The sequence below is a fragment of the Gopherus evgoodei genome, unplaced genomic scaffold (assembly GCF_007399415.2).
Source record: "Gopherus evgoodei ecotype Sinaloan lineage unplaced genomic scaffold, rGopEvg1_v1.p scaffold_31_arrow_ctg1, whole genome shotgun sequence".
Lineage (NCBI taxonomy): Eukaryota > Metazoa > Chordata > Testudines > Testudinidae > Gopherus > Gopherus evgoodei.
The window spans coordinates 2,861,408-2,887,685 of NW_022059983.1; the positions used below are offsets into that span (position 1 = coordinate 2,861,408).

Genomic DNA, 26,278 nt, shown 5'->3' on the forward strand with positions numbered 1-26,278 from the left:
CACATATCTCGGCTCACTGGATGATGAAGAAGAAATTTCTTCGGCTTCCGTAGAAGCTCTGCCCGAGTGAGATTAAGTCAATAGATAGTGTAAGGACCTCAACATTTAACCAAAGTGGCAGGCCTGGAGGATACTTTTCTTTACCTCTTGACGGTGATGCGCCTGGTCCAAAGCCCAGGAGAGAATCAATGACTTGATTTGACATATCCTGCCTCCCAGCCCATCAGCTCTAATCCAGAGAACCTACTATGTAACCTGGGAGGAGCAGGGGTACAGCAGTGAATAGAACCCAGGTGTTCTGGATCACAGACCCCTGCTCTAACCACTAGACCGTACTCTCTTCCTAGATCTAAGGATGGAAACTCTACTCTGTGCCTGCTCCTCAACTGTTCTGACTCCATTGAGTCTGCTCTAGTGGCTCTGTCTCTACGTTCACCTCTCCTCTTGTTTAACCCTTGCACTCTCTTTCACCTATGTTGATGCATTGCATGACTCCATCTCTGATCTGACAGGTTTCATCGCTGGAGCAGCTGTGAGCTTCACAGGTCATCCCTTGGGCAGGAATGCAGGTGCAGTTTTGCTGGCAATTGTTGGTCAGAACCATCTCATTAGGCTGTTTGACAAAAGAGAAAATAACACAATGTAGCCTGGGGAAATGTAGTTTTTCAGTGCAGAGATGTTCAGTTACGTGGAGGCCATATCTGGAACTAGAATGGAGCGTCTTATCTCCCAGCCCGCGCCTGCTCTACTTCACTCGGCACCACTGCCTTCCCAGAGCTGGGGAGAGACCAGAGGAGTCGTGACTCCCAGCTCCCTGCTCTAACCACTAGACTCCACTGCCCTTCCAGACACACGGGTCATGGAACCAGCCTTGCGCCTTTAGTGCCTTTCGCCTTTCTACAGAGATTCATCTATTGCCATTGGTAAGAGACAACGGTCTGATCCAACATGGCCGATGAGAGCAGGGCGTGGAGGAAGCGAACGAATAGGAGTTAATACCCCAGCAGGGGGCGGTACCTTGTAATATAGCCCCATGTTGAAGCACCCACAGCTCTGCAGAGGCACGCAGCCCTGGCCGTCGAAGAGGAAGCCATCGTCGCACTGGCAGCCTTCGGCGCAGGTGTCTGGGCACTTCCTGGCGTCGGTGATCCTGGCACAGGTAGTGGTGCAGAGGTCGGCGCACAGCTCGTAGTGACCGTTGGCCGGGCAGCGCAGAGCTAAAGCAGAGAGAGAAGTAATTGATGGCTGGAGGGATCTCACCCCACAGCTTAGAGGGACAGACATGAAGGAGAGGAGAATCTAACTGGGACGAGAGGAGCAGGTCACCTTTATAACAGAACATGAAGTTGTTGGTTCCCACCCAAAGGAGTCTCTGAAGAAGACCAGAGGCCTGGTATGAGATACCTAGAATTGCTGTCCCCGCCCCCCCAAGGGAGGCGGAGCGACTGGGACAGGCCCTTGTGCTACACTAGCATCATGGCACTTACGGCAGAAGGAGGCGCTCCTCCAGGGCTGGATGGTGACCCGGGCCTCTTGGCAGGCTGTCACGTAGCTGTAGATGCTCTGGCACAGGACCTGAGAGTCTCCGTTGCCCAGGCACAGATCATACAGGCAGTTGTTGAAATACACAGTTGGGCTGACCGTGCTGTGGCAGGCAGCAAAAGGGCCATCTGGGGCCGTGAGCAGACCACAGTACTTGCGCTGTTTGAAGAAGTCCCTCTTTGTCTCCTTGCAGACCGGGCAGCTGTTCCCGGCGCATCCGTCCTCACAGGCCGCTCCCGGGATTGGGACTTTCCAGGCGGAACCGAACGCTGCCACATCAGGGGCCGCCCTGCCATCGGGGAGCAGGAACTCATCGTCCCGACGCCCGTTGTAGTTCCCACACAGGCCGCATGTCTGGCCCTGGTAGTTCCCTGGGACGGTGACTCTGGCGTGGTAAAGCAGGTCGTAGCTGACGGTGAGGCCGAAGTCCGTTTGCACCAGCACATTCCCGCCGTGCTGATATGCTTGGAGCTGCCCATCGGCCACGACCACAGGGAGGTTGTGAGACACCCCGTCCACCTGGAAGAGACAGATCATTCCCTGTGAGCCGCGGGAGTGGATGCTGTAGGGGTGGCCCATGGGCACAAGACAGGGTTTCGGTGACACCTGGGCAAATCTGTAGTGACTCCACTGAACTCAATTAAGTTATGGCCATTTCTGCTCTCACTGAGCCCAAGGTAAAGCCAGGGTCACCTCGTTCAGTGCAATGGCATCAGGGCCCGATTCTGATCTCAGTTCCCTGGGCTTACTCTGCAATCACCCTCTGAGCACAAGGAGCTGAGGGCTGGATTCCGATCTCACTTGTCCCATAGAAAACCCAGAGCGATTCTGCTTTCTTCAGCGGGACGCCTGTGGATTGGCACTGGTGCCAATAAGGTCAGGATCAGATCCTGGGTATTTGACCCCTCCTGCCTACATGCTCCTAATGAGTGACCCAGGAGACAAGTGCCCCTTGGGTTGGCACATCGGTGGGGCTGCCCCTTTGCAGGGTTCAGCCCCTTGGGATCATCTTGAGCAGGACTTACCATGACGAGCCCCTTCCTGTTCTGCTGCAGGGTGAGCGTGAGCCCGTAGACCTCCACAGACACCAGCTTGGTGACAGACACCTTGCCGTTGCCCCAGGGCTTGTTCTCCACCTTCACGGAGAAGGACGTCAGGTTCCCGGCATCAGCGCAGGTCTTGGCCAGGATGTAGGTGCAGGTGCCTTGGAAATCGAAGGCGACTCCATCGAAGGAGAGGTAGTGGGGGTCCCCGGCAGCAGAACACGTTGCAGATCCGACAGGGTGGCATTTCCGGACGCCATCCACCACTTTGCACTGCTCATTCGCTGCACACGAGGTCTCCCAACACTGCACCACCCCGTTGTCTTTGCATTGGCACTTCCCCCGGCAGGAAGCCTTGGTGTAGAACACCTCTCCCTTCCCGTAGTACCTGCCCTGGTACACACAGCCGCACTGCGCAACGGGGACGCACCGGTCTCCGCTCAGCAGGAACCCGGCGTTGCAGAAACACCCTTCAGAACAGGGGGCGTCGCAGCCGTCCGGCGCCGAGAGGCTGTGGCAGGTGGCAGGGCAGCCATTCCCACAGAGCTCGTAGTGAGAGTTACTGGGGCAGGTGGTGCCTGCAGGAGAAGATAAGAGGGAACATACAGATGGGGGTGAGAGAAAGCTTCTTAAATTAAGGTATAACCAGAAGAAAAGGTGCAGGTATCACTTACAATATAGTGTTGTTCGGGGGAATTGGGAGCCTAAACTCCTGGCTTCTAGTCATGGTTCAGGGTGGGAAGTGGGGTCTACTAGGTTAGAGCGGGGAGGGCTGGGAGCCAGGACTGCTGGGCTCTATCATGGGCTTTGGGGAGGGAAAGTGGCATCTAGTGGTTAAAAGCAGGGGAGACTGGAACTCAGGGCTGATGAGTTCCAGTCCTTTCTGTGAGCAGCCAAAGGGATCTAGCCAATCAGAGCTGGAGGGCTTACAATCAGGTTTCCTGAGTGTATTGCCAGCTCTGGGAAGGGATTAGGATCTAGCAGCTTAGCCACAGAAGGGCTGGGAGCCAGGACTCTGGGGTTTTCTTTCTGACTCTTGGAGGACGTTTGGTCTAGTGGTTACAGCTGCAGACAAGGGGTCGCGTTTCAAATTGAGTCCCAAATTCTGGAGTGGGCTGCTGTGTATTGTTTAGTGATGGAGGACTGGGAGTCAGGATAGCTGGGTTCTGCCATTGGCTTCCCCTGTGACTCTGAGAAACCTGCTTTAGTTCTTTCTGTGTCCGTTTTCCTGACCCTGATGGGAAGGACGACTAGTGTTTGCAAAGTATTTCCAACCCCTGGGAGGCAGGTGCCAGCAAGGGGACGGAATTACATTGCTACAGCATGAAGTTGAAGCAAAGCTCAGTAGGTGATCTTCACGGTTGGCTACACTGCTGCAAGATGATAGGTGTATAAGGCCAGAGACACACAGCAGAGCCGTTCTGAGCCCCCTGCAGAGGGTGCAGCAAAGGCAGACTAGCCAGTCCTTAAAGCAGATTCTAGAGGTGACACTTACTGCAGAATGAGGTTGACCTCCACTGCCTTATCTGGATGCCCTTGGCCTGGCAGGCCGTCACGTAGGCGCTGATTGCGCTGCAGAGAGCATCCCGGTGACCCTTGTACTGGCAGGTATCAAAGACGCAGTCGTCGAAGAAGGGGGCTGGGTTGATGACCTCATGGCACTCTCGGAATGGCCCGTTCCCTCTGGTGATGACCCCACAGTACCGATCTCCCTTATAGGGTTGTCTCTGAGCCTCACTGCAGACTGGGCAGTCCGTGGTGCAACTGGGCAAGCATCCAGGGACCTCCCCCACCTTCCAGCTCTCAGCGAACTGGACGGCATTCGCCGCACGGCTCCCATTCCTCATGGTCAGGTCGTCACTGGCAGTTTGGTTGTTGTCACCACACAGTCCGCAGAGGGCGTTGGCGTAGGTGTTGGGCACAGTGACCCGGACCAGGCTGCTCCCGTCGAAGGTCACTGTCAGAGCGAAGGCGGTCTTGATGAGGACTTGGGCTCCGCTGACATAAGCCTGTAGCTTCTCCTCATGATAGAAAGGCAGGGCCACAAATACACCGTCCACCTGGAACAGACACGGCAGGGCCCAGGGTTAATTTTGAATGAATACTGCAGGCAGAAGGTGGAGACCCAGGACTCCTGGATTCTGTCCCTGGCTCCGAGAGAGGAGCGGAGGGGAGGGAAAGGGAAAGAAGGGGGTGGGACCTAACATCTTAGAGCAGGGGAGGCTGGGAGCCAGGACTCCTGGGTTCTAGCCTCAGTTCTGTGAGAGGAATGGGGTCTGGAGGCTTAGAGCAGTGGAAGATGGGATTCAGGATATCTGGGTCCCATCCTCAACTCTGGGACGGCAGTGGCTGGAGCACGGGGGCTGGGAGCCAGGACTCCTGGGGTCTGTCCGGAGCCCTGACTGGGGAATAGGGCCTAGCGATGAGAGTAGCTTTGCAGGACATGTTGACTAAGATTGTGTCCATCTGGTGGGGACGGTCTGAATTGCCAGTTACACTAAGGCCCGTCTGCACTAGTAAATTAAGTATCACTATCGCTCCGGGCTGTGGAAACTCCACCCCTCTGACCGATGCAGTTAAACTGACCTAACTCCTGGTGTAGACATTGCTAGCTCAACGAGAGAATTCTCCTGTCAACCTAGCTACTGCCTCTTGTGGGGGTGGCTTGCCTACATCAATGGGAGAACTCCTGCCACTGGCATTGGTAGCATCTTCACTGAAGCACTACAGTGCTGCAGCTACCACAGTTCTGTTGTGCCGCATTAGTGGTTGATTTGTGAGCAGCCCTAAGACTCTCTCACGTCCCTTGGGCAGTGTAAATACAATTGACTCCAACTCTCTGCTGTCAGATACCTGGGAAAAGCCATTGTGCAACAGAAGTCAGGGTCAAGTACTTTGGTGGAGGAAGCTTTTAGGGCTGTTGATTCCTTTGGAGTCAATGGGCCAGATTCCCAGCTGGAGTGAATTGTCCCATTCCCTGGGGAGGGAATCGGACCCGATCCCCAGCTAAAGGAGTGAGGCTACTGAATGCACAGCAGTTACACTGGCATAACGGCACTTATCGGGAGGAGAAAATCCTGCTGTCCATATTCACCAAGGGGCACTTAGTTACTCCCCCTACACCCACTGCCAGCTCAGTGTACAATGGACACAGGTCTCATTTCTGCAAGGGGGAGAGAAATCAGGGGCAATGTGCCAACAGGAAGAGTTCCTGCTCACAGCTCCCTGAGTAGTCCTGTGGCTCTCCGTCCCTACCTTGATCTTGCGGGGATATTGCTGGCTGACAGTGATGTTTCTGCCGTACACCTCCAAGGTCACCGCTTTGGTGTAGGACACGGCCTTGCTGCCACGGTTGTTATTCTCCACCTTGATGTTGAACGGGGTGAGCGTGGGGTCCTCGGAGCAGACCCCGGCCAGCTGGTAGATGCAGGTGCCCATGAAATCGTACTTTTTCCCATCAAAGGTGGTGTAGTGAGGGTCCCCAGACGCCGTGCAGGTGGAGTAGCTAATTGGGTAGCAGTCACGGACCCCGTTGATCACGGCACATCTCTCGCTAGCCTTGCAGCTGGTCTCCTGGCAAACCACCAGGCTGAGGCTGGGGTCACACCTGCACCGAGAGCGGCAGTTCTCATCGGCCCAGAACTCCTCACTGGGTTTGTAGTAGCGGCCATTGTAGTCACAGCCACAGCTCCCCACGGAGACACACTGGCCGGCACTCAGGACGTAACCGTTGTCACACTGGCAGGTCTCCACGCAGGGCTCCTGGCAGGAGGAGTTGGCAATTTGGTCGGAGCAGCTGGCTGGGCAGGCGTTCCCACAGGCCTCGTAGTGGCTGTTCTCAGGGCAGATTGGGACTGGGAGGGAGTCAAAGAGGGGGAGACTTAACAACACAGGAAATGAACTACAAACACCTGCTTAGATGCAGCAAGAGACAGAGACAAACTCTAATGTGCAATCAGCGTCCTCTATATCACAGGCCCGATGTACAAGCAGCCACATTAAGGCCACTTCTGGAGCACAGCACGGGGAAGAACCCAGTTAGGGAAGGGTGTTTGCTAGCTGGGAGAGCAGGGAAATGCTCTCTTCTTATAGAAAATCAAAGAAGATCTGCAAAGTGTATGCAGAGCAGACTAGCCCTCACTTGTCAAGGCCTCCTCTGGAAGCCCCACCCACGCCAGATGGCCTAGGTCTCAGCACAGGCACCCTGGAAGTGGAAAGGCTAAGGAGATCCTACTGGCGTGTGCACCTATATTTCCAGGTAGGATTTCAGATGGGTCTCATCTTTCCATCGCTTTCTGATTCATCCCTCTCTTCCATCCAGTCCACCCACCAAAGCCATCCCTCTCTTCCGATCATCAGTTACATCCCTCTTACACAATGTTGACCACCCCTTATTTGAAGTGAGGAAGTGAGATTTTCTTTACTTTAGATTGTAATTAAATTTTCATTGCCTCCATCTAATTGATGTGTACATCCAGGAGTATCTATAGCTGTCTAATCTATAACCTAATCCATTTAATTATCCACCCATCTCAGCATCTAATCTACCAATCTTTACCTCTAATTGACTTTATCTCCCCATGCACCTAATCCATCTACCCATCCATTAAAGCTCTTTCTCTCTCTATCCATTTTATTCACTTATCCTCAATTGAATCTATTTAATCTCCCAATGCATCTAATCCATCCTCTTAACAATATATTGAGTCTCTCTCTTTTTCTAATCTAATCTAGGAAAGCCATGTGTCCATCCACTCTCAATCTAGCTAGTATATTATAGGGATTCCTCAGGCCCATATCTCCATGGCGTCTGGTTGCCAAGGTGCAGTACAGAGGCCTGATGTCTGTCCTGATGCTCAGCCCACTGGCCATCTCCCCAAGCAGCAGAGTAAGTCTCGTCTAACTTCTGCTTTTGTCAATAAAGAAACCAAAGCACAGAGCTCACCACAGCCGGATGGCGTCCTCCAGTCATAGACAGTGATGCCCTGTTTCTTGCAGATGGCTGCGTAGGCCTCCAGCGCCTGGCACAGGATGTTCTTGGCTCCTCCGTTCAGACACACATCATAGATGCAGCTGTCAAAAATGTCCTCAGGGTTCACTTTGGAGTGACACTCTCTGAAGGGCCCTCCTGGTGCTTTGCTGATCAAACCACAGTATTCGTCGCTCCCATAGATCTTCTGCTTGCTCTCATCACACGTTGGGCAATTCCCTTTGCAAACATCCCAACAGAAGGGGTCCCGGTCATTGACTTTCCAGCTCCTGGCCCATTCCACAATGGAGGAGACTCTGGTACCGTTGGGTGACGTCATGTCATCTCCACGGTTTTGGTTGAAGTTCCCACATAGGCCGCCCATGGCCCCATAATAGCTGCTGGGGAGGGTGATGATCAGGTGCCAATTCCAGTCATACGACACCTGCAGACCAAAGTCTGTCTGCAGGATAGCATTGAGACCACTCTGGTAGAGCTTGATTTTACCGTCTTCAAGGGTCACTGGCAAGCTGGTGCTCACGTCATTGATCTAGAGATAGGAGGAAAACACTGTCATAAACAGATAGCTAAGGGTTAATGTCTCTTTCACCTGAAACACCTGACCAGAAAACCAATCAGGAAACCGGATTTTTTCAACTTTGGGTGGAGGGAAGTGTGTCTCTGAGTCTTTTGTCTGCCTGCCTGCTTCTCTGAGCTTTGGAGAAGTACTTTCTACCTTCTAGTCTTCTGTTTCTAAGAGTAAGGACAAAGAGATCAGATAGTAAGTTCTATGGTTTCTTTTCTTTGGTATTTGCATGAATATAAGTGCTGAAGTGCTTTGATTTATGTTCTTTTTGAATAAGGCTGTTTATTCAATATTCTTTTAAGCAATTGACCCTGTGTTGTATCATCTTAATACAGAGAAAACATTTGTATTTTTTCTTTCTTTTTTATATAAAGTTTTCTTTTAAGACCTGTTGGAGTTTTTCTTTACTTCAGGGAAATTAAGTCTGTACTCACCAGGGAATTGGTGGGAGGAAGAAATCAGGGGAAAGCTGTGTGTTGGATTGCTAGCCTGATTTTGCATTTCCTCTGGGTGAAGAGGAAAGTGCTTTTGTTCCAGGATTGGGAACGGAGAGGGGGACTCACTCTGCGTAGTTTCACAGAGCTTGTGTCTGTGTATCTCTCCAGGAGCACCTGGAGGGGGGAAGGGAATCAGGATTATTTCCCTTTGTTGTGAGACTCAAGGGATTTGGGTCTTGTGGTCCCCAGGGAAGGTTTTTCAGGGGGACCAGAGTGCCCCAAAACACTCTAATTTTTGGGTGGTGGCAGCAGGTACCAGGTCCAAGCTGGTAACTAAGCTTGGAGGTTTTCATGCTAACCCCCATATTTTGGATGCTAAGGTCCAAATCTGGGAATAAGGTTATAACATGAGTGGCAGCGGCGGGATATAGACAGAATCCAGAAGCCAGTAGGAATATTATATTTTTCTTTTCTCTGCTAAGGGCTTTTTAGCAGAGAGAAACAGTTTGGTTTTAAAAGGGAACCAGAGAGAATTTTTTTTTTTCTGCTCTCTCTAGCAGTTTGTGGTTTGCATGTTAAGCGAGAAGACTGTTGAGGGTCTTTTGTCATGCAATAGCCCTCCCATTAGCAGGCAAGTACCAGCACTTATATGCATGCAAATAAAGTGGTTTTTCTGGTTTCCCTTCATTGAACATTAGCTAGAGAGAAAAGGAAAAAAGCACTGTTGCTAGGCAAACTTCAGGAGGCAACAGAGAGCCTGCAGTTCAGAAAATAAACACCGGAGGGCACCCCAACACAAGAAAACAGGAACCATGACTTCTAAGGCAAAGATTGACGCCGAAGAACAAATCAAAGACGCTGAACACAGGCGACAGATGGAGATGAAAGAAAAGGAAGAAAGCCTCAAACTGGCAGCCTTCCAAAGAGAACAGGCAGCCCAAGAGGCAGCACACAAAAGAAAACTAGAAGAAGAAGAGGTGGCCCACCGCCGAGAAATGGAAAAACAACAAAAAGAGAATGAAGAAAAGGAAAAACAGAGAAAACATGAACTGGAGATGGCAAAAGCTGGGCTGCATGTGCCAGCCAACCCTAACAACCCGGCGCCAAGTCTTGCTCCACAGCACAGGAAATTTCCCACCTACAAGGCAGGTGATGACACCGAGGCCTTCTTGGAAAATTTTGAAAGAGCCTGTCTTGGGTACAGCATCCCCGAAGACCAGTACATGGTAGAATTAAGGCCACACCTCAGTGGACCTTTAGCAGAGGTGGCAGCTGAAATGCCCAAGCCGCAAATGAATGACTATAAACTTTTTCAAACCAAGGCCAGATACAGGATGGGGATAACCCCAGATCATGCCCGTCGGCGCTTCAGAACCCAAAAATGGAAACCAGAGGTGTCATTTCCCAAACACGCCTACTACATTGCAAAAAACTATGAGGCCTGGTTAACAGGAAACAACATTCAAACCTTGGAAGAAGTGAACCTCCTCATACAAATGGAGCAGTTCTTGGATGGTGTTCCTGAAGACATCACACGGTACATACAAGATAGAAATCCCAAAACTATCGCTGAGGCGGGGGAGATTGGAGCCAAATGGATGGAACTGGCAGAAAGCAAAAAAGCTACTGTCAAGGGGAACGATTACCCCAGGGGGCACACAGACCATAAACCCTACAACCGAGGACAGCCAAAGACCCTCCATACCACCCAAGTAAAGCCACAGATACCCTACTCTTCAACCTCACCAGTCTCCAGTAACTCACCTCGGCCCAGTGACCCATCAGATGGAAGGTGCTTTAAGTGTAATGAACTGGGACATATCAAGGCCAACTGTCCCAAGAACACCATGCGAGTGCAATTCATTACACCACCATCACACCAAAGATCCCCAGGCCCGGATGCCTCTCAAATACCCTTGGAGCGAAGGGAAAATTTGAGAGTGGGCGGAAAGAAGGTTACTGCGTGGAGAGACACGGGGGCACAAGTGTCAGCTATCCACCAATCCTTTGTTGACCCCAAATTCATCAACCCAAAGGCCAAAGTTACAATTTACCCCTTCATGTCACAAGCTGTAGACTTGCCTACAGCTCAACTGCCTGTCCAGTACAAAGGCTGGTCAGGAATGTGGACTTTTGCCGTCTATGACAATTATCCTATCCCCATGCTACTGGGGGAAGACTTGGCCAACCAGGTGAGGTGGGCCAAGAGAGTGGGAATGGTTACCCGTAGCCAAACCAGGCAAGCTTCCAGACCCATTCCTGTTCCTGAGCCGTCCACAGAAGCCCCGTCTGTGTTACCAGAGACCCAGACAGAGGCAGTGGACCCGGATTCCATGCCTACCACTGAAACAGCCACAGCATCTCCAGTCCCAGGCCCGGAACTGGAACAGCAACCAGCACCAGCAAGTGCAACCACATCTTCAAACTCAACGCCAGAGGGCGCCAGCGAGCCAGAACTGGCAGAAGCACACGACAGCCATACCCAAAAGGCTCAGCCAGAGCCTGAAATACCCTCAGGTGCACCAGCGGAGAGCGGTTCACCAGCAACGGAAACAACCCCATCACCTACATCGCTTCCAGAGGGACCAAGCCCAAGTCCACAGTCTGAGGAAGAACTGGTGACCCCAGCCTCAAGGGAACAGTTCCAGGCTGAGCAGGAAGCAGATGACAGCCTTCAGAAAGCGTGGGCGGCGGCACGGAGCACCCCACCGCCTCTCAGCTCGTCTAATCGATCCCGGTTTGTTATAGACCAAGGACTTTTATACAAGGAAATTCTTTCTGGTGGACACCGGGAAGAATGGCAGCCGCAAAAACAGTTGGTGGTTCCAACTAAGTACCGGGAGAAGCTCTTAAGCTTAGCCCATGATCATCCCAGTGGCCATGCTGGGGTGAACAGAACCAAGGACCGGTTGGGGAAGTCCTTCCACTGGGAGGGGATGGGCAAGGATGTTGCCAAGTATGTCCGGTCTTGTGAGGTATGCCAAAGAGTGGGTAAGCCTCAAGACCAGGTCAAGGCCCCTCTCCAGCCACTCCCCATAATTGAGGTCCCATTTCAGCGAGTAGCTGTGGATATTCTGGGCCCTTTCCCAAAAAAAGACGCCCAGAGGAAAGCAGTACGTACTGACTTTAGTGGACTTTGCTACCCGATGGCCAGAAGCAGTAGCTCTAGGCAACACCAGGGCTAACACTGTGTGTCTGGCCCTAACAAACATCTTTGCCAGGGTAGGTTGGCCCTCTGACATCCTTACAGATTCAGGGTCTAATTTCCTGGCAGGGACCATGGAAAAACTGTGGGAAACTCATGGGGTGAAGCACTTGGTTGCCAACCCGTACCACCATCAAACCAATGGCCTGGTGGAAAGGTTCAATGGAACTTTGGGGGCCATGATAAGAAAATTCATCAACGAATTCTCCAATAATTGGGACCTAGTGTTGCAGCAGTTGCTGTTTGCCTACAGGGCTGTACCACATCCCAGTTTAGGGTTTTCACCATTTGAACTGGTGTATGGTCACGAGGTTAAGGGGCCATTACAGTTGGTGAAGCAGCAATGGGAGGGGTTTACGCCTTCTCCAGGAACTAACATTCTGGACTTTGTAAGCAACCTACAAAGCACCCTCCGACACTCTTTAGCCCTTGCTAGAGAGAACCTAAAGGATGCTCAAGAAGAGCAAAAGGCCTGGTATGACAGACATGCCAGAGAACGTTCCTTCAAGGTAGGAGACCAGGTTATGGTCTTGAAGGCGCAACAGGCCCATAAGATGGAAGCATCATGGGAAGGGCCATTCACGGTCCAAGAGCGCCTGGGAGCTGTGAACTACCTCATAGCATTTCCCAATTCCTCACTAAAGCCTAAAGTGTACCATGTTAATTCTCTCAAGCCTTTCTATTCCAGAGACTTACAGGTTTGTCAGTTTACAGTCCAGGGAGATGATGCTGAGTGGCCTGACGGTGTCTACTACGACGGGAAAAAAGACGGTGGCGTGGAAGAGGTGAACCTCTCAACCACCCTGGAACGTCTGCAGCGGCAACAAATCAAGGAGCTGTGCACTAGCTTCGCCCCATTGTTCTCAGCCACCCCAGGACGGACTGAACGGGCATACCACTCCATTGATACAGGTAATGCTCACCCAATCAGAACCCCACCCTACCGGGTGTCTCCTCATGCCCAAGCTGCTATAGAACGGGAGATCCAGAACATGCTACAGATGGGTATAATCCGCTCATCTACCAGTGCATGGGCATCTCCAGTGGTTCTGGTACCCAAACCAGATGGGGAAATACGCTTTTGCGTGGACTACCGTAAGCTAAATGCGGTAACTCGTCCGGACAACTATCCAATGCCACGCACTGATGAGCTATTGGAAAAGTTGGGACGTGCCCAGTTCATCTCTACAATAGACTTAACCAAGGGGTACTGGCAAGTACCGCTAGATGAACCCGCCAAGGAGAGGTCAGCATTCGTCACCCATGCGGGGGTGTATGAATTCAATGTCCTTCCTTTCGGCCTTCGAAATGCACCCGCCACCTTCCAGAGGCTGGTAGACGGTCTACTAGCTGGACTGGGAGAATTTGCAGTTGCCTACCTCGATGATGTGGCCATTTTTTCAGACTCCTGGCCCGAACACCTACTACACCTGGAAAAGGTCTTTGAGCGCATCAGGCAGGCAGGACTAACTGTTAAGGCCAAAAAGTGTCAAATAGGCCAAAACAGAGTGACTTACCTGGGGCACCAGGTGGGTCGAGGAACCATAAACCCCCTACAGGCCAAAGTGGATGCTATCCAAAAGTGGCCTGTCCCACGGTCCAAAAAGCAAGTCCAATCCTTCTTAGGCTTGGCCGGATACTACAGGCGATTTGTACCACACTACAGCCAAATCGCTGCCCCATTGACCGACCTGACCAAAAAGACCCAGCCAAATGCCGTTAAGTGGACTGATGAGTGTCAAAAAGCCTTTACCCAGCTTAAGGCAACGCTCATGTCGGACCCTGTGCTCAGGGCCCCGGACTTTGACAAGCCATTCCTAGTAACCACGGATGCATCTGAGCGTGGTATAGGAGCAGTACTCATGCAGGAAGCAACAGATCACAACTTCCATCCTGTCGTGTTTCTCAGCAAGAAACTGTCTGACAGGAAAAGTCACTGGTCAGTCAGTGAAAAGGAATGCTATGCCATTGTGTACGCCCTGGAAAAGCTACGCCCATATGTTTGGGGACGGCGGTTCCAACTACAAACTGACCATGCTGCACTAAAGTGGCTTCATACTGCCAAGGGGAACAACAAGAAACTTCTTCGTTGGAGTTTAGCTCTCCAAGATTTTGATTTTGAAATTCAACACATCACAGGAGCTTCTAACAAAGTTGCTGATGCACTCTCCCGTGAGAGTTTCCCAGAATCCAGTAGTTAAAAAGTGTTCTTAAAATGTAAAAGTCTGTTAGTTATATACTTAGTAGTATATGTAAAGGTGCATGTGTTGTATTAATCTGTTTATTTTCAAGTTCTAGAAGGAAATTGCCGCCAGTGAGCTTCCCCACTGTCTGCAATTTGGGGGGCGTGTCATAAACAGATAGCTAAGGGTTAATGTCTCTTTCACCTGAAACACCTGACCAGAAAACCAATCAGGAAACCGGATTTTTTCAACTTTGGGTGGAGGGAAGTGTGTCTCTGAGTCTTTTGTCTGCCTGCCTGCTTCTCTGAGCTTTGGAGAAGTACTTTCTACCTTCTAGTCTTCTGTTTCTAAGAGTAAGGACAAAGAGATCAGATAGTAAGTTCTATGGTTTCTTTTCTTTGGTATTTGCATGAATATAAGTGCTGAAGTGCTTTGATTTGTGTTCTTTTTGAATAAGGCTGTTTATTCAATATTCTTTTAAGCAATTGACCCTGTGTTGTATCATCTTAATACAGAGAAAACATTTGTATTTTTTCTTTCTTTTTTATATAAAGTTTTCTTTTAAGACCTGTTGGAGTTTTTCTTTACTTCAGGGAAATTAAGTCTGTACTCACCAGGGAATTGGTGGGAGGAAGAAATCAGGGGAAAGCTGTGTGTTGGATTGCTAGCCTGATTTTGCATTTCCTCTGGGTGAAGAGGAAAGTGCTTTTGTTCCAGGATTGGGAACGGAGAGGGGGACTCACTCTGCGTAGTTTCACAGAGCTTGTGTCTGTGTATCTCTCCAGGAGCACCTGGAGGGGGGAAGGGAATCAGGATTATTTCCCTTTGTTGTGAGACTCAAGGGATTTGGGTCTTGTGGTCCCCAGGGAAGGTTTTTCAGGGGGACCAGAGTGCCCCAAAACACTCTAATTTTTGGGTGGTGGCAGCAGGTACCAGGTCCAAGCTGGTAACTAAGCTTGGAGGTTTTCATGCTAACCCCCATATTTTGGATGCTAAGGTCCAAATCTGGGAATAAGGTTATAACAAACACCAATGGTTATTTCTCTTTTCATCTCACCTATTACAAGAGTTCTGCTCCTCTGGGACAATAAAGATTAGAAAGCCCAGAATTAAGCACTTGAGTCCTCAGGGATAAAATGTTCTTTGTCCAGGGATCTGGCAGTGGAATGAATTCCCAGTGCAGATTAGATAAATCCAGAGTCTCACCAACCTTAGGAAATGCTGGAAGACCCTCCCCTTTAATAAAGCTTCTCCACCATAACGACAATGATACTCACAGCTTGAAACCCGCATAATTCACCACAAAATCCTACATCAAGCAGAGATTTCTCTACCCCAAAAAGAGGAGAAAAGACAGAAACTCCATGGATTTGACCAGGGAGTTTACTCATGTCAAAATATGTTACGTAGAGGATGGTTGGATACTATGGTGATGGGCGACAGTACAAAACCAAAGCGAGAGAGACAGATTAGATAGATAGATAGATATGTATGGGGACGGGTGGATGGATAGATGGAGAAAAAGCAGATGTGTCTGGTGATTGATTGAGAAATGGATTGATGTGTATGGGTTGGATGGAGAGAAAGAGAGATGTGTGTGGGTACAAACAGAGGGAGGGATAGATGTGTATCCTGACAGATGGATAGACAGATTGGTCCTGGGATTGATGCATATGTATGGGGAAGGATAGATAGACAGATAGACAGATAGATAGATGTGTATGGGCATAGGAGTACAGATAGGGAGATATTTTTATTCTAAATGTAACCTTTCTGATCATTTTTGCACTTTGTACTCACTCTGATTTTCCCAACTTCCCTCTTGTGGATGGAGATGTTGTACCCGTAGACGGAGATGTTGGTCAGGCGCACGTAGGAGACAGCCTGGTTGCCACCCCTGTTGTCGTTCTTCTCATCGATGGTGAAGGGCACCAGGGTGGGGTCGGTCCCGCTGTACTTGGCCAGAGTGTAGGTGCAGGTGCCCTGGAAGTTGAAGTTCAGCCCGTCGAAAGTGTGATAGTGCGGGTCCCCCCAGCCCCAGCAGGTTCCAATGAAGTTGGGAACACACTTTGCACGGCCGTTCTCGATCTTGCACGTCTCCTTGACCCGACATGTCAGGTCTTTGCAGGGATCTGAAAGGAGAGAAATCCCAGCAGTCCATGAGTGAGGGTTAGGGGGCAGGGGAGCTCGGTTCAGCACAGGCCCAGTTACCCACCAGAACCCGCTGACCCACCAAAGCCATTCGGAAGATTGGGCCATCCAGAGAGGAGTCAATGAGAGACAATTTCCTACAGGCCAGAGACCAAGTCCACATATCTCGGCTCACTGGATGATGAAGAAGAAATTTCTTCGGCTTCCGTAGAAGCTCTGCCCGAGTGAGATTAAGTCAATAGCTAGTGTAAGGACCTCAACATTTAACCAAAGTGGCAGGCCTGGAGGATACTTTTCTTTACCTCTTGACGGTGACGCGCCTGGTCCAAAGCCCAGGAGAGAATCAATGACTTGATTTGACATATCCTGCCTCCCAGCCCATCAGCTCTAACCCAGAGAACCTACTATGTAACCTGGGAGGAGCAGGGGTAGAGCAGTGAATAGAACCCAGGTGTTCTGGATCACAGACCCCTGCTCTAACCACTAGACCGTACTCTCTTCCTAGATCTAAGGATGGAAACTCTACTCTGTGCCCGCTCCTCAACTGTTCTGACTCCATTGAGTCTGCTCTAGTGGCTCTGTCTCTACGTTCACCTCTCCTCTTGTTTAACCCTTGCACTCTCTTTCACCTATGTTGATGCATTGCATGACTCCATCTCTGATCTGACAGGTTTCATCGCTGGAGCAGCTGTGAGCTTCACAGGTCATCCCTTGGGCAGGAATGCAGGTGCAGTTTTGCTGGCAATTGTTGGTCAGAACCATCTCATTAGGCTGTTTGACAAAAGAGAAAATAACACAATGTAGCCTGGGGAAATGTAGTTTTTCAGTGCAGAGATGTTCAGTTACGTGGAGGCCATATCTGGAACTAGAATGGAGCGTCTTATCTCCCAGCCCGCGCCTGCTCTACTTCACTCGGCACCACTGCCTTCCCAGAGCTGGGGAGAGACCAGAGGAGTCGTGACTCCCAGCTCCCTGCTCTAACCACTAGACTCCACTGCCCTTCCAGACACACGGGTCATGGAACCAGCCTTGCGCCTTTAGTGCCTTTCGCCTTTCTACAGAGATTCATCTATTATAGACTCATAGACTCATAGACTCTAGGACTGGAAGGGACCTCGAGAGGTCATCGAGTCCAGTCCCCTGCCCTCATGGCAGGACCAAATACTGTCTAGACCATCCCTAATAGACATTTATCTAACCTACTCTTAAATATCTCCAGCGATGGAGATTCCACAACTTCCCTAGGCAATCTATTCCAGTGTTTAACTACCCTGACAGTTAGGACCTTTTTCCTAATGTCCAACCTAAATCGCCCTTGCTGCAGTTTAAGCCCATTGCTTCTTGTTCTATCATTGGAGGCTAAGGTGAACAAGTTTTCTCCCTCCTCCTGATGACACCCTTTTAGATACCTGAAAACTGATATCAGGTCCCCTCTCAGTCTTCTCTTTTCCAAACTAAATAAACCCAGTTCCTTCAGCCTTCCTTCATAGGTCATGTTCTCAAGACATTTAATCATTCTTGTTGCTCTTCTCTGGACCCTCTCCAATTTCTCCACATCTTTCTTGAAATGCGGTGCCCAGAACTGGACACAATACTCCAGTTGAGGCCTAACCAGCGCAGAGTAAAGCGGAAGAATGACTTCTCGTGTCTTGTTTACAACACACCTGTTAATGCATCCCAGAATCATGTTTGCTTTTTTTGCAACAGTATCACACTGTTGACTCATATTAAGCTTGTGGTCCACTATGACTCCTAGATCTCTTTCTGCCATACTCCGTCCTAGACAGTCTCTTCCCATTCTGTATGTGTGAAACTGATTGTTCCTTCCTAAGTGGAGCACTTTGCATTTATCTTTATTGAACTTCATCCTGTTTACCTCAGACCATTTCTCCAATTTGTCCAGATCATTTTGAATTTTGACCCTGTCCTCCAGAGCAGTTGCAATCCCTCCCAGTTTGGTATCATCCGCAAACTTAATAAGCGTACTTTCTATGCCAACATCTAAATCGTTGATGAAGATATTGAACAGAACCGGTCCCAAAACAGACCCCTGCAGAACCCCACTTGTTATACCTTTCCAGCAGGATTGGGAGCCATTAATAACTACTCTCTGAGTACGGTTATCCAGCCAGTTATGCACCCACCTTATAGTAGCCGCATCTAAATTGTACTTTCCTAGCTTATCTATAAGAATATCATGCGAAACTGTATCAAATGCCTTACTAAAGTCTAGGTATATCACATCCACCGCTTCTCCCTTATCCACAAGGCTCGTTATCCTATCAAAGAACGTTATCAGATTAGTTTGACACGATTTGTTCTTTACAAATCCATGCTGGCTATTCCCTATCACCTTACCACCTTCCAAGTGTTTGCAGATGATTTCTTTGATTACCTGCTCCATTATCTTCCCTGGCACAGAAGTTAAACTAACTGGTCTGTAGTTTCCTGGGTTGTTTTTATTTCCCTTTTTATAGATGGGCACTATATTTGCCCCCTTCCAGTCTTCTGGAATCTCCCCCGTCTCCCATGATTTCCCAAAGATAATAGCTAGAGGCTCAGATACCTCCTCTATTAACTCCTTGAGTATTCTAGGATGCATTTCATCAGGCCCTGGTGACTTGCAGGCATCTAAGTTTTCTAAGTGATTTTTTACTTGCTCTTTCCTTATTTTCTCTTCTAAACCTACCCTCTTCCCGTAAGCATTCACTATACTAGACATTCCTTCAGACTTCTCAGTGAAGACCGAAACAAAGAAGTCATTAAGCATCTCTGCCATTTCCAAGTCTCCCGTTACTGTTACCCCCTCCTCATTGAGCAGTGGGCCTACCCTGTCCTTAGTCTTCCTCTTGCTTCTAATGTATTGATAAAAAGTCTTCTTGTTTCCCTTTATTCCCATAGCTAGTTTGAGTTCATTTTGTGCCTTTGCTTTTCTAATCTTGCCTCTGCATTCCTGTGTTATTTGCCTATATTCATCCTTCGTGATCTGACCTAGTTTCCATTTTTTATATGCCGCCTTTTTATTTTGTAGGTCACGCAAGATCTCAAGGGTAAGCCAAGGTGGTCTTTTGCCACATTTTCTATCTTTCCTAACCATCGGAATAACTTGCTTCTGGGCCCTTAATAGCGTCCCTTTGAAAAACTGCCAACTTTCCTCAGTTGTTTTTCCCCTCAGTCTTAATTCCCATGGGACCTTGCCTATCAGCTCTCTGAGCTTACCAAAATTCGCCTTCCTGAAATCCATTGTCTCTATTCTGCTGTACTCCTTTCTACCCTTCCTTAGAATTGCAAATTCTATGATTTCATGATCACTTTCACCCAAGCTTCCTTCTACTTTTAAATTCTCAACAAGTTCCTCCCTGTTGGTTAAAATTAAGTCTAGAACAGCTTCCCCCCTAGTAGCTTTTCCAACTTTCTGAAATAAAAAGTTGTCTGCAATGCAGTCCAGGAACTTATTGGATAGTCTGTGCCCTGCGGTGTTATTTTCCCAACATATATCTGGGATGATATTGGCAAATGAGTACGGTCTGATCCAACATGGCCGATGAGAGCAGGGCGTGGAGGAAGCGAACGAATAGGAGTTAATACCCCAGCAGGGGGCGGTACCTTGTAATATAGCCCCATGTTGAAGCACCCACAGCTCTGCAGAGGCACGCAGCCCTGGCCGTCGAAGAGGAAGCCATCGTCGCACTGGCAGCCTTCGGCGCAGGTGTCTGGGCACTTCCTGGCGTCAGTGATCCTGGCACAGGTGGTGGTGCAGAGGTCGGCGCACAGCTCGTAGTGACCGTTGGCCGGGCAGCGCAGAGCTAAAGCAGAGAGAGAAGTAATTGATGGCTGGAGGGATCTCACCCCACAGCTTAGAGGGACAGACATGAAGGAGAGGAGAATCTAACTGGGACGAGAGGGGCAGGTCACCTTTATAATAGAACAAGAACTTGTTGGTTCCCACTCAAAGGAGTCTCTGAAGAAGCCCAGAGGCCTGGTATGAGATACCTAGAATTGCTGTCCCCGCCCCCCCAAGGGAGGGGAGCGACTGGGACAGGCCTTTGTGCTACACTAGCATCATGGCACTTACGGCAGAAGGAGGCGCTCCTCCAGGGCTGGATGGTGACCCGGGCCTCTTGGCAGGCTGTCACGTAGCTGTAGATGCTCTGGCACAGGACCTGAGAGTCTCCGTTGCCCAGGCACAGATCATACAGGCAGTTGTTGAAATACACAGTTGGGCTGACCGTGCTGTGGCAGGCAGCAAAAGGGCCATCTGGGGCCGTGAGCAGACCACAGTACTTGCGCTGTTTGAAGAAGTCCCTCTTTGTCTCCTTGCAGACCGGGCAGCTGTTCCCGGCGCATCCGTCCTCACAGGCCGCTCCCGGGATTGGGACTTTCCAGGCGGAACCGAACGCTGCCACATCAGGGGCCGCCCTGCCATCGGGGAGCAGGAACTCATCGTCCCGACGCCCGTTGTAGTTCCCACACAGGCCGCATGTCTGGCCCTGGTAGTTCCCTGGGACGGTGACTCTGGCGTGGTAAAGCAGGTCGTAGCTGACGGTGAGGCCGAAGTCCGTTTGCACCAGCACATTCCCGCCGTGCTGATATGCTTGGAGCTGCCCATCGGCCACGACCAGAGGGAGGTTGTGAGACACCCCGTCCACCTGGAAGAGACAGATCATTCCCTGTGAGCCGCGGGAGTGGATGCTGTAGGGGTGGCCCATGGGCACAAGACAGGGTTTCGGTGACACCTGGGCAAATCTGTAGTGACTCCACTGAACTCAATTAAGTTATGGCCATTTCTGCTCTCACTGAGCCCAAGGCAAATCCAGGGTCACCTCGTTCAGTGCAATGGCATCAGGGCCCTATTCTGATCTCAGTTCCCTGGGCTTACTCTGCAATCACCCTCTGAGCACAATGAGCTGAGGGCTGGATTCCGATCTCACTTGTCCCATAGAAAACCCAGAGCGATTCTGCTTTCTTCAGTGGGATGCCTCTGGACTGGCACTGGTGCCAGTAAGGTCAGGATCAGATCCTGGGTATTTGACCCCTCCTGCCTACATGCTCCTTATGAGTGAACCAGGAGACAAGTGCCCCTTGGATTGGCACATCGGTGGGGCTGCCCCATTGCAGGGTTCAGCCCCATGGGAACATGTTGAGCAGGACTTACCATGACGAGCCCCTTCCTGTTCTGCTGCAGGGTAAGCGTGAGCCCGTAGACCTCCACAGACACCAGCTTGGTGACAGACACCTTGCCGTTGCCCCAGGGCTTGTTTTCCACCTTCACGGCAAAGGATGTCAGGTTCCCGGTGTTGGTGCAGCTCTTGGCCAGGATGTAGGTGCAGGTGCCTTGGAAATCGAAGGCGACCCCATCGAAGGAGAGGTAGTGTGGGTCCCCGGCAGCAGAACATGTTGCGGATCCGACAGGCTGACATTTCCGGATGCCATTCACCAGCTTGCACTCCTCATTTGGGCGGCAGGACAACCCCTTACACAACACATCTCCACTGGCCTGGCACACACATTGCTCCTGACACGTTGGGTGGAAAATCTCCCCAGCCTTATAATAAAATCCCAGGTAGACACATCCACATTGGGATATAGGGACGCACTCATCACCGCTGAGCACAAAGCCCTCATCACACACGCAGCCTTCCCAGCACTGGGCCGAGCACTGAATTGGTGCGTAGAAGCTGCTGCAGGTCAACTGGCAGCCCCGGGCACAGACCTCGTAGTGGCTGTTTTGGGCACAGGAGAGACCTGCCATTTAAACAACAAGACGTTAGCATCCCATAAAAGAAAACTAGATGGATTCTGAACTATGTAACAATGTAAGGGCTGGAGAAGGGAGTCTGAGGACAGCCCTGGAGAATGGAGTCTCTTAGGTGCAGTATAGAAAGCCGCCAGGAAAACTTCCGTCATATTGTGCCTTGCCCGTACGTCATTGTTGGACCCCTTTTCAGAGAGTTCAGTCTCCATGGTCTGTTCACCTCTTGACCCCTTCTGACATTGGCAACTCAGGAGTATTTAGTTCCAGTTATTACCATGAGCTCTGTGACAGGCTCATTTGTCCAGTAAGGACCTGCATGAGATTCACATGCTCACGAAATACAGGCCCCATATCCCATTCCCTGGACAACCCACACTGAGTCAACTTCTGCCCCCCAGGCAGTGGGAATTTGCATCCTTCAAGTGACAGGCCCTGAATTCCAATTCCCTGCCCCTGAGCCAGTCAGTTCCCATCTTGGTGTCAGATTAGAGCTTGTGCCCCCTAGAGGGGAAAATCCCCATATCCTCTCACATGCCCACCCTGAGCTGGCCAGTCCCCCAACTCTAGGGCTGGATCAGAGCCCGCACCCCCAGGACAGAAACATCTCATATCCCCTTCCCTGAACACCAACCAACTTGTCTTTCCCTTGAGCAAACACCCTCTTTTCTTTCCCTCGTGCATTAACTTTCATCCCAGAAGCTGGTCCCAAGCTGCTTCCACTTACTGCAGAAGGAGTTGGTCCTCCAGGCATAGATAGTCACCCCAGCAGCATGGCAGGCTGTGGCATAGCTGGTGATAAGCTGGCATATCACAGCTTGTTGGCCTTTGAAGAAGCAATAGTCGTACACGCAGTCTTGGAAGTAGCCCTCGGGGTCGACTTTGCTGTGACACTCTCGGAAGGGGCCGCTCTTGTCTAGGAGGATCCCACACTCCCCATTCATTCCTCTTTGGTGTCTCTCAACAGCCTCTAGATCTGAGCACTCGTCCTTGGTAATCTCCATACAGCCGGGGATTTCCTTCACCTTCCAGCTCTGCCCAAAGACTGTTGGGTTTGGGGCCAATGTACCACCCCTCGTGGTCAACTCATCACCCTTGTCCCCGTTGAAGTTCCCACAGAGACCGCACACGGCCCCAGCATAGGTGCTTGGAGCAGTGACAGTGATCCGGCCCTGCCAGTCAAAGGCGACGGTGAGACCGAAGTCAGTCTGGACCACTGCTTCCTGTCCCCTCCGGTATATGGAGATCTTGCTGTTGTTGGTGCTGTAAGGTAGGTTGATCAGCACGCTGTTCACCTGGGATCAATGCCAAGGGATCAGTGAGAATGGTCTGACACTGAGCAAGCAACTCTGAACCTGCAGAACCCTGTCCCTAAATAACTTTACAGGTAGAGCTGGTTGAAATCAAAACCCAAATGGTGAATTTTGATTTCATTTTCATTCTCTTCGTTTTTTATTTTCCTTTTTAAAAAACATTTTAAAACTATTTTTCAGTGTCCCATTTGCAGGTTAAGTAGTTTTTGAAAATGAATTTTTATTGATTCCAAAACCAAACATTTTCAATTTGGGAAAGTTTTTGAGTCATAAAAAAATCCTACCCATTTTTTGTTCATGGTGACTCATTAAAATTGCCGATACAAACCTCCCAAATGAACCCAATGCACAATGACTGATGACTGGAGACAGACTGGAGAGAGAGGGGTACAAAGACAAAATGCCAAAGAAAGAAAGAAAATTATAGCAACTAAACACAAAAAGAAAAAAATACATAAGAAGAGTGACAAACGAATACAAAAAAGGAGGAAAGCTAATAAATCTGAGGAGAAATAACTTGCAATTAGAGCTAGTTGGGATTCTCCAGCAGAATGATTTCTGCAGCAGAAAATGCAGTTTTTCTGAACATTTGAAATTTACTACCAGAGAAATTTGATTTTGCTGGAAATTTTCTATTTTCCTGACAGGAAAATTAAAATGAAATATTCACTTTGGGTCAATTCAACCTGAACTGGAATATTTCATTTTTTAACTGCACCACAATGTTTCGTTTTCAGTCAGTTAAAAGGAAATAAAGCCTCTTTTCCCTATGGCACATTGCCTTATGGGAGTTGTAGTTCCAGTCTCCATTGTCACCAATGGGCTGGGCAGCTCCCTGTAAAAAATTTCTAATACTAGGAGCATCATGGGTATCACATGACTCTGGTTGTATTATGGGAGATATAGTTCCCCAGGAGAAAATGGTGTCAGGAACTACAGCTCCCATCAGGCAATAGGGAAATATGATTTAATCTTGCCATGTGGGTAAAGAAGCTGGATCAGAACATTCCTGGTTGAGTTGCTTGAAATATTTCATTCACTTGAACATATTAAAATGTAATATTTTGACATGTCAACTTTTTACCCCATTTTGGGATGAAAACAAAATTTGGAAAGATCTAAACTTCCTGTGAGGTTCACAGTCCACATTTCACTCAGCTCCACTTGTCACGTGGACATACATGGAGAAGCCTTATTTGTATAGCAACAATGCGGAAAGTAAGGTTCGGCTGATTATCTACATGAAATTACATCTGAGTTGGAGGAATTGAGAAAGAGGCACAAGCAAATGTGGATACAATTCCAGGCAGTTCCAAAGTAGAGGTTGCTGAATAATGGGTTTTTCGGATCGCTGGCATGTGTGTGTGTACACACATATATATTGGGTGAAACTAAACTTGTCATCTGACCCAAAACAAAATGTTTTGGTTGAATTTTTAGCATTTTTTGTGTTTTGGATAGTTTTGAAAATAAAATTAAAGCAAATTTTCAATTAAAAGTCATTTCAAACTGATTTTTTTTAAATGTCAAAATAGAACATTTGATTCTTTTGGATTTTTTTAAGGGTTTCATTCAATTTGAAACAATGTGATGAAACGAACACAAATTTTCCACATATTTTGGTGTCGCTGAACCTGCATTTTTTTTTAACCAAAAAAGGTTTTGTGTGAAAACTGTCAGCCAGCTAAAGTCCAGTTTTGCATCAGAATTTTCAGCATATTAAGAGAACTGCCTAAGTGTGCTGAAAAGGTGGTTCAATTAAACATCTAGGCACAAAGTCCTGGAGAAAGGAAAGGAAAAAGAAAAGAAAAGGTAAAATGAGCGAGCTCAGGAGAGAGGAAAAGAATGATGATTGACCACAGGAAAGAAAGAAAGGTTCGGTGGCTAAACATGGCAAAGGAAGACAGATCTGTTGACTGACCAGGAAAGGGCAGAAAGGTTTGATAAACTCACCATGACTCTGCCGGGGTTTTCCCTGCTGATCACAACGTCAACCTCATAGACTTTGACCTGCACACCTTTGGTGAAGGACACGACTTGGCTGCCCCGATGGTCATTCTGAACTAGGACCTGGAAATCCACCAGGTCCTGGCTTTTGATGCACAGACCGGCGAACTGATACAGGCAGGTGCCCTGGAAGTCAAACTTCTTCCCATCAAAGCTGATGTAGTGAGGATCCCCCGAAGCTGAGCAGGTTCCATAGCTGCTGGGATAGCAGTTCTGGATGCCATTCTCTACCCGGCACTGCTCCCCAGTCCTGCACCCTGAGGCCTGGCAGCTCACTTGCCTGGTTTGGGGGTCACAGAGGCACCGTCTGGTGCAGGTTCTGTCCCCCCAGAATTGCTCTCCAAGGGCATATAGATGCCCGTTGAACTTGCACCCACAGCTGGCTTTGGGGATGCATTTTCCAGCATCCAGCACGAAGCCCTCATTGCACTGGCAGGTCTCCACGCAGGGTAAGGAGCAGTTGTTAGGGGCCGCTTGGTCATTGCAGGTGGCAGGACACACGGAGCCACAGAGCTGGTACTGGCTATTCTCCGGGCAGGGCAGAGCTGTCAAAAGAACAGGACACTGGAAATATTGCTCCCCTGTAGCATTAAACAGTTTGGCACAGGTCTAAGGAGGCCCAGCTGGAAATTCTGCATCATAGCAGCCCCTAATGATACTCCTGAACCTACAGTGAGCTGTGACCCATAAAACTAGAGATATCACAGCCCCCATCACCTTCAGTCCATGGCTTTGTCAGTCTAGCTTTAAATGACTGAAGCAATGAGGCTCCCACCCGTAGGCTGATAGACCTCACCATTAGGACATTTTTTCCGTGCTCCATCTTGTCCCATTACTGATAGATATACCCACTGGAACTACCATGAGCTGGGACTAACATAAACATTTTCCTTACCCACTTCCTCACCTCAGATCAACTTAGAGGGTTGTCTCATCCACCACTTATGCCTAGTCCACATGAGAAAGGGTATGATGGAATAGCAATACCACAAACTCCCCTAGTGGGGATACAACTTATACCAGCAAAAGAGTCCTTATGCTGATAGAGCTCAATCCATTTCCCCAGGTGAATTAAACTATTATGGCAAAA

General features: G+C 49.5%; 1 protein-coding gene across 1 annotated transcript in view; it reads right to left on the reverse strand.

The window, feature by feature from the left end:
* Positions 1-13: 13 nt before the first annotated feature.
* Positions 14-26,278, reverse strand: part of LOC115640392 (IgGFc-binding protein-like) — a 49,946-nt gene continuing 23,681 nt past the window's right edge. Inside the window, exons 6-19 of the mRNA XM_030543134.1 lie at positions 25,135-25,733; positions 22,596-23,163; positions 21,278-21,861; positions 20,192-20,765; positions 19,723-19,922; positions 16,746-16,887; positions 15,766-16,097; positions 7,531-8,104; positions 5,841-6,439; positions 4,081-4,645; positions 2,568-3,163; positions 1,488-2,061; positions 1,018-1,217; positions 14-58 (exon numbers count right to left, since the gene is read on the reverse strand). Coding sequence (XP_030398994.1) covers positions 14-58; positions 1,018-1,217; positions 1,488-2,061; positions 2,568-3,163; positions 4,081-4,645; positions 5,841-6,439; positions 7,531-8,104; positions 15,766-16,097; positions 16,746-16,887; positions 19,723-19,922; positions 20,192-20,765; positions 21,278-21,861; positions 22,596-23,163; positions 25,135-25,733 — 6,152 coding nt within the window. The remainder of the gene's footprint in view (positions 59-1,017; positions 1,218-1,487; positions 2,062-2,567; positions 3,164-4,080; positions 4,646-5,840; positions 6,440-7,530; positions 8,105-15,765; positions 16,098-16,745; positions 16,888-19,722; positions 19,923-20,191; positions 20,766-21,277; positions 21,862-22,595; positions 23,164-25,134; positions 25,734-26,278) is intronic.